The sequence below is a fragment of the Calidris pugnax genome, unplaced genomic scaffold, assembly GCF_001431845.1.
Source record: "Calidris pugnax isolate Ruff unplaced genomic scaffold, ASM143184v1 scaffold24, whole genome shotgun sequence".
Classification (NCBI taxonomy): Eukaryota; Metazoa; Chordata; class Aves; order Charadriiformes; family Scolopacidae; genus Calidris; species Calidris pugnax.
The window spans coordinates 18830248-18838858 of NW_015090922.1; the positions used below are offsets into that span (position 1 = coordinate 18830248).

The window sequence follows — 8611 nt, forward strand, 5'->3', positions numbered from 1 at the left end:
AGCCCGGGCCCCCCCCCCCCCCAAAAAAAAGCCGAACCCAAAACCAAAAAAAACCCAACACCCCAGAAAAAAACCCACCTCAGCCTAAAACCCCACCTAGAAAAGGTGTGTTTGTGAGATATGCGAAGAACTAAATTATTGCAGACAGTGTGGGCAAGGGAAAATTTTAAAACTTGAAATAGTTGTCCATGTCACATGCTTCACTTAACACTTCTATTTAAGACTTTCACCATTAGGGTTCCTCTCAACAAGAATGAACAATATTTCCAATAGCCTTCTGCCCAAAGATGTCCTGAGATGATAAATAACTAGTTTTGAAGTCTGACCCCACAACATTTAAGCACCTGAAAAAAGACTTGCAAACAAGTTATTTTGATCTTACAACCAGAACCACATCTTGTTGGTAAATAGCTGACTGAAAATATTACACAGTGTCCCAGGGTTTAACTGGTCAGACAGAGTACTCCCCTGATTAGAATGAGCACAGAGAGCTGTGTTTCAGCTGTCCTAGCAGGTATTTCCTCTAGCTCTAGAAAACTCTTTTAAAAAATAATTGCTAAAGCCTCAGGAAAGGGTCAAATCTTTGAACCCATTTTCCAAAGCAGGCTAAAATTCCCATTTTTTTTTTCCTTCCAAGTTGCACGCTGCACCCACAGGCTACAGAAGCCTGCATGTATGGCAGCACCCATCAGCTTCACTGCAAACGAGCAGCCGGCTGGCACCTTTGCTGAGGCTACTCAGCAGAAGCAAAGTTGACAGGAGTAGGAAATGTTTTGCCTAGGACAAATTCTGGAACGGGGCTTAGGAACAAAGCAAGCTATACCAAGCATACTCCACACCACCACAAGAAACCTGAGATCCTAAACCTTTTGCCACGCCCCGCGCCCCCCCCCAACCCAAGTCATTAGCACAGCATCCCTGAACACCAGAATTACAGGATGTTTCGGAGGAATTACACTCAATTCTTAGTCACAGGAAAAACTCTACATACCCTGAATTTAGAATAAGCGTCACGGCTTTTTTTAAATTTTCTATAACCTAACTTAGAGATAGACAACTGCTCAAGCCTTCCTATTATCAAAGCAGCACATTTTTCACTAGCACACATAATACCATTATCAGTATGACCTCAGCTTTTTATCAACACCCCATCAGTGAGGGGAGGAAACACCTCCACATGCACACAGCCAGCCTCTCTGAACAAACTCCTGACCAGAGCACAGCTCAGGCTGTAGCAAAACCCTGAAGTTTAAGTTGTTTCAAGGATAAGTGACGCAACAGAATGGGCTCTCTCAGACGGAGGAACATTACACTTGCTAGATTTTTCGGTGATTTAAAAAAAAAAAAACAACAAACACCCAAAGCCTATCAGTATCAAGGTAGCTGACTATATAAAGCTTAAAGTTTAGGAAATTATTAAAAACATGGGAACAGGCATACGTGAAAGACTTATTGAAAGACTTCCACACTTACGACCCATAGGGTGTTAACGTGATTTGCAGATTCTGAAGTTAGGTAACCAGTATACCCAGTGAAAGCTGCCGAGGACTGAATATTGCCTCTGGTAAAGGTGTGAGCAGCTTCCATTCATCTCAATACATTACTAAGGGCTTCCTTCCTCCAAACATGGCCAAACTAGTCTGTTCAGACTAGAGCTCCCTCAGGGACCATCTTTTAATCCATATGCTTACATTGAATTTAATCTAGATAGCCTTTATACAAAGTTATCTTCACATCTTAGTTTATATTGGTAAGTTTCTCTAGATACATGAGCTTTCTATGTCAGTATCCGTCAATTTCCAAACTGCATGCATACATAGCAAAAGGCAGAGTTAAAAGGTAATATTGTCAGACTACACAACCTGTGGCAGGTGACGTCTCAGGCAAAACCCTGAATTCCAAAACCATTTCCAAGTTTATGCTCCCAGTGGATTAAATGCATTTCTCAAACGAAAGCGGTTTACAAATCACAAGAGACATTTAATAGGTCACTTCTATAAAGTATTTAATCCATTAAAACAGAGAAACATTTGATCCTGTCTACAAAATGCTATAACTTTACTTATTGAGATGAAGAATCCTTGAAAAGGGTGCAAATAAAGGAGGGGAAAAGGAAGAAGCAGACATTTTTTAACTGTATTAATGGATTAATTATTACATAATATGCCTGTCAGTCAAACGACATTTTGGTTGACTAAGTACTATGTAAGAAATTAAATTATGCAAGTATTCTTGAATCAGCTAGAGGGTACTTAAAACAGCAAACATGCCTAGGGATGCAGAAATTACAATCTGACAAATTTGAAGGCAGCTTAAAAAAATAATCTTTATAAACAGCATGATTTTGGGGAACCTGATAAAATAACCATTCTCTACAGGCAAAAATTCACATCAGCAAATGATGCTTGACATATGGTCACATGAGATCAACTCACTTCAAGAAACAAAAATAAATTAAAAAAGAGAGTATTCCTCCTAACAGAAGAGATTCAGTCATTCAGCCCATCCACAGCAAAATTTCAAATTTTAAACTGTAGTAATCCAAAACAGCAAAAACCTACCAATTGCTGGATCAATAACCCTCCTCATATCTGTTTAACTTTTCCATTTAATTTTTGTTGAAATATTGGAACCAAGTGATTTCTAAAATTGAAACACGATGCCCAGAAACAGAGAGGAAACCATTTCCAAGTTAAATAAGCACCTAATCTAATTTAAATTCCACACCACACTCAACGTTACATGTTGTTACTGATGTTAAGATTTTGGCATAGACACAAGTAAGAGTAGAAATAGCTTATAAATTATCCAGCCTGCGCTTAAGAAGTCAGTGTGTGCCTATTAAGTGTTTTCTGAAGGCCTGGGGAAGGAACTGTTAAATATGGTCAAGACTAGCATATCAGTAGCTAAACATTCACCATCGAAGAATTACTTCTCATTCCAGTTTCACAAGTTCAGTAATTTTTGTGATTTTTTTTTTATACCATAAATAATTTTCCCATTTTTTTCCCCAATAGCCTGGATTGCTGACAGCCTTTGAACCAAGTATTTTGTCTGTCTTCATGCCAACAATCATTTGGTGCACTACTTAAAACTGATTAAGTCCCCAATTAGATCACTGGTTTTAACACTTGATGTTAGTGAAGTTCTCAGTTCTGATGTCCACATGTGTACAATTTGGACATTTCCCAAGCCATTCACTGCATAACAGAGTAAGAAAAACAAACAAAAACTTAAGAAATCTGGGCAGCTGTTCCAGTCCAACAGATATAAACAACCAGGTTACCCACATGCAACTTGAATCACTTGAACTTCAGTAACTCGTACTGAAAGCAAAATACTACCTGATCTTTAGAGGGTCTGAGGACTGCATCACAGGCAAGAAGCCAAGCACATTGCATAGAAGTCTGACAAAGCATCATGTTCCTAGTCTTTGAATCCACTGATCCCTTAGATACTGAGCACAGGACCAAAACCAACTGAAAACCAGGTCCTCCCAAGGGTACTAGCTACACAAGTTACAAGAAGCATCACTACTTGTGGTAAAAATACCAGCAAGTCTGTAAGCAAGTTGTTCTTACTTTAGAAAAGCAAAAGATAACTCCATTATTGTATGAACAGGAAAAAAGCCTGGCTCTCCTCCTCCCAATTTTGAAAAAAGCTAAGTTTTCAAAGTTTCCTTTTTCCACATCAGCTCCAGTTTCACAGCACTTCGGTTACATACAGTATGCTGTACTCTTACATATCATACTCTATTATGTGTGTCTAGGGGAGGAAAATTAGTTCATAGTAGGCTTAATGGTGTGTGGTGGGAGGGAACACCCAAGCTCTCCCCACTTGTCACAACAAGGGGTCAGACAGACAGTAACACTCCAAGCTCCCAAAAAGCTGCAGATCAGTAGAAGAGACTAGGACTAGCCACAGTAGAGTAAGCTTCTACCATCATCCTAGAGGATTAACCCACACCCTTCCTGATACTTGCACCAAATCTGCTATAGCAGCTTTCTCCTGGTCCCAGTGGAACTTTGGTTCCGAAGATACATGCTAGGCAAACAAGCCTCAAGTATGCAAGAAAAGCCTTAAATTACCTCGGCAAAAAGAATACGGCAATAAGCATCCACCCTCTTCAAAAAAAATACCCCAAACTCCACTAAAACCAAACCAAAAACCTAAAACAAATGAAGTACTACACGTTACTGGTAAGTCACTGGAGTAGAAATACCGTCTTCCAAAGGCAACCTAAAGTCTAACTCCTGTAGAGGCACATTCTTAAAGGAACCTAAGAATTTAGGAGGAACTGAAGAACTTAAAGGAACTTTACTGAACAGTAAAAATAGCAGTTTTGTTAACTTTGCGTTTCAAGTATATATCACAAAAACTTATATTTCTATTACACAGTTAAAAAGAATATCAGCTCATTTACAGGGACATTTCACACGCTACTGTTTTGCCTTAGAGGACTTTAGCAAAGCAATCAAGGCGTCTTCACTCAAGAGCACCAGAAACAGGGGAAGTGTTGAAACAGAAAAGAGTCATGACAAGAAATGCCGTCACAGAGTAACAGAACTTTAGCAGAGCTTTTCTAAGCCTTTCCGATTTCCCAGAAAGCAGCAGCCCTGCCCAGCTGGAATGCTGCAGAAGCCAAGGCCAACGTGTCTCTAGAGAGCTCCAGTCTAATTCAGGAGTGCCTCTAGATCTACCTTCAAAGGCAGAGACCAAGGGCAGCCCCTGCTTTGAGCTCAAAATTTCTCAGTGCTATGAGCATTTGGAAGTGGCTGTAGGCTCTCAACACCTCATTGAGCCAATCCAGCAGCATCTCTATAAAGCTAACGGAGGCTGGAGGTGTTCAAAGTCTCTCAAGATTGCCCCTCAGGAATGGCATACACCCACACAGGGGGAAGCTCAGGATTATTCTTTACCAAGATTACAAGTGCATTCAGGAAAGGCATTTATATCCTTCAGGATAATACCTCAAATTGAACCTTAGAACTGCATAAAGATGTAAATAGTTAAGGTGGTGAGATGAACGAGGACTTCATAGAATGGTTTAGGTTGGAAGGGACCTTAAAGATCATCTAGTTCCAACCCTCTGCTATGGGCAGAGACACCTCCCAGGTTGCTCAAAGCCCCGTCCAACCTTCCCTTCAGTTTTACAAGGATGAATAAAAGAGCCCAGAATCAGCAACAGATTCCATTAGTAAACACTGGTTTAACAAAACCTTCTCCATTTCTAGTTTCAGAAACAGAGGCTACCACTAACAGATGACATGGAGGCTTCCCTGTCATGTGTTACAGGGTTCACTTATGCCAAGCACATTAAACACTAATACCAAGTTAACAGACAAGTATTTTAACCTGCTGCAATTCCAGCTCTTAAAGTTTTCTGCAGCCCAGCACGTGATGATACTCTGAAATAAGACACTACGGAAGCTTCAGAAATTATTTTAAAAAATATGCTTATAACTGTAGCCAGTAGGGGTCATTTCAGTGTAAAAAATTGCAGTGAAAGAAAAGGAAAGAGAGTAAAAACGTCAATTTCTATTCACACAGTTCTATAAGTCACGTCAATTTCCTCCTCCTTGAACTGGGATGGAAAAGGGGTTGCACTCCCAGTAGACAGAATAAAAAAAGTAGCCTTTATTCCATTAATGGATAAAGGCAGGGCATAGTACTACTCACATATCAGGCATCACCAGCCTAGCCTGTTGCACATGTGCCTGTAAACTGCATAACTGTTTAGGTCACCATGATCAAAAAAACAGAGCTAAGCAACCTCATTTTAGTGATCGGAAGTGGTACATTAAGACCTCTTTTTTGCTTGCTGCCACCCCTGGTGCACAACAGGCACCATGAAGAACAATACATTACTTCTGCTGCTTAGAATGAGGCTCTTTCCTGACAATTCAGTAATAGGTATTCCAGGACTATTTATTAGGCTGACAGTTCAGCTCAGTTGCTTTTCATTTACAAGAATGAAAATTAAATAGATAACTTATCTCCCCGACTATTCCTATAAGGACAGCTGGAAATAGTTCCTAACCACAACACTAATTGAAATGCAATCTTGCCAACAAATGCTTCATACTATTTTCAACAGTAGATGGGACGTGTTACGAGTTGAACTACAGCAACGTACAGATTGCATCATTTCAAAGGAATGAAATACTCCTAAACTGCCAGAGACGTCCGTACTGTGATACAGTATGGGAGTTGGAACATTAAGGCATTTAATGACTGCAGGCTTTTAGTTTCTTTAACCAAGGGTGGGGAAGCGGGGCAGGGGGGAGGAAATAGAGGGGGTGACACAAGCTGTTTAGGCCAAGCTTTTATTTGAAAACATGCAAGACAACAAACTCATCAAAAAAACAGGTAGGGTTTTAAACTACCTTCTCCCTCTTTGCTTGTACTTCTCTATTTAAGAAAAGTTTTCCAATACATATTAAAAAAACAGGAGGAGAGAGACTACAGCAACGTACATACAGCAACATGGTCTCAACCAAGGTCTTCGAAGTAGTTTAGCGACATTTTTAATTGTTTAACATGAGAGCTTCAACCCTAGAGCTGGCCTTGCCCAGGCAACAACTGCAGAGACTGATGGCATCAGTTATAGTACAGGTGGGACACGCTGCTCTGCTGTGGTTTGCAATTTATGTTTGAGGGAGGCAAATAGAGTTTTAAACTAATTACAAGCACCAGGACAAAGGTCAGCTGCCCACTAAAAATGACCGATTTTAGCTCTTTCAAAACAGCACATCATTTTAAATGCAAGTTTTTCGGACAGATGCTGCCTCACCAGCTCTCTGGACTTTCTGCTGCCCTCTACCCGCTGAGAGGAGACCGCCTCCCTCTCCTTTTCCAGAATTGTCGAAGCTCCCGCTCCGAGTCCTACATACATTTATACATTTCCCAAACTACCGGGAATTTGTAATCTCTTTACAGCGCCATGTTTTCCTTCAACTTGGGGAAAAAGGGACCTAGATGGACAAGACAAAAAGACTACAAATTTGTCTTTGGCCTTTTGTTTAATTATATATGTAAAAAAATAAACCTGAGAGACTCTCATAGATACAAAATTTGAAGGGGGTGTGTGTGTGTGTGTGTGTGTGTGAACTCCTATTGCATTTCATAGTGATTCATCACCTCACAAGCGGCCGGCAGGGAGAAGTGACTTTGTGAGGAGTTCTGCCGTGGGGATTCCTTCCCCCCCCCGATGCTCCAGACATCCCTTATCATCATATACCGAGTAAGACAGGCGGGGACATATTAAGTGACAGGAACAGGAAGGAAAACTTTACAACAGATGATCAGCCTTTGTGTTTCCTTACAGAGGAGGGAATCCGGAACAAGCATCATGCGTGCACGACTGACCTCCACCGATTCCCATCTGCCAAACCCCTTCCCCGAGCCGTGTTATCGAGGAATTTTTCAGTTGGGCATCAGCAGCTGGTATCAGCTATTGGCGAACGGGCAAAGCGAGAAGTGGAAAAGCCTGGAAGTCGAGACTAAGGAAATGAAGGGTAAAAGTTCCAAATGGGGGGGGAGAGGGGAGCAGAGAGGAAAGCTTAAAAGACAGGATCGCTGATGGGACAAGCGGGCGGCGCGGAGGGAAGAAGGAGGCACCGGCGCGCCCTCCTTCCCTCCGCGCCGCCGAGCCGGTACCCCCACCCGGGGGACGGATGGACAAACGGACGACGTTCCACCGCCTCTCACCTTCGCAGACGCCCACTTCGTACTCGGTGATGGAGTCCCCGTTGAGCGGCGGCCGAATGACACAGCGCAAGCCCCGGTCGCAAGCTCCGTGCAGCCCGTAGACTCCCCCGCAGCTCTCGTTGCGCTGCCGGGCGCACATGAAGCAGCAGCCGCAGATCCCCAGCACGATGCTGCCGGGGCAGCTCTTCGGCTCCTCGCATTTCGACTCGTCGCAGGGCAGGCAGACCAGAGCCCGCGTCCCCGACTCGCCCAGCAGCAGGGCCAGCACCAACAGCCACCCCGCCGCCGCCAGGTGCCAGCCGCCCTCTCCGCCCGGCCGTCTCCTCCCCGCCGAGACCGCTGCCAGGTACATCCCGGCCGCCGCAGCCCGGCCTGGGCCGGGGGAGGGAAGGGGGAACCTCTCAGCAGTCCCCCTCGCGGGCCGGCAGACCCGAGCGTGCCGCGGCTCCTTCCCGCCCCCGCCTCCGGCCCCCCGAGGAAAGTTTCCTCTCGGCGGCGGCGGCGCCCGCTTCAGCCAAACTTCTCCTCCGGGCGGCGGCGGTGGCTCCGCCCGCTGCCCGCTCCGGGAAGCGGCGTCCGTCAGTCCGTACGTCCCTCGGCTGCCGGTTCGCGCTGCGAGCGAGCCCCCGGGCGAGGCGGCGACGGCTGGCTCTTCCCCGCTCGCTGCCCGAGTCCCGACTCGCCTCCTGCCTGAGACTCGCCCCGCTCCGAGTGCGCCCTCCGCCCTTCCCCCATTGGGCGGTGATCGCCGTCGCCCCGCCCCGGCTGCCCGTTCGCGCCTTCTCATTGGATGCCACTCAGAGCTGGCCCAGCCCTCCTTCCCCCCCCCAGCCCACCCCCGCAGCCCCAGATCCCGGGGCTGGGGAGAGACGCAGTGGAGGCGAGGAGCAGCCTGGGCCCC

The 8611-nt window shown here is 44.9% G+C and overlaps 1 protein-coding gene across 1 annotated transcript in view; it reads right to left on the reverse strand.

Moving 5' to 3' along the window:
- CRIM1 (cysteine rich transmembrane BMP regulator 1 (chordin-like)) overlaps positions 1-8406 on the reverse strand; it is a 181823-nt gene extending 173417 nt beyond the window's left edge. Inside the window, exon 1 of the mRNA XM_014950989.1 lies at positions 7711-8406. Coding sequence (XP_014806475.1) covers positions 7711-8062 — 352 coding nt within the window. The 5' untranslated portion in view covers positions 8063-8406. The remainder of the gene's footprint in view (positions 1-7710) is intronic.
- Positions 8407-8611: the final 205 nt, after the last annotated feature.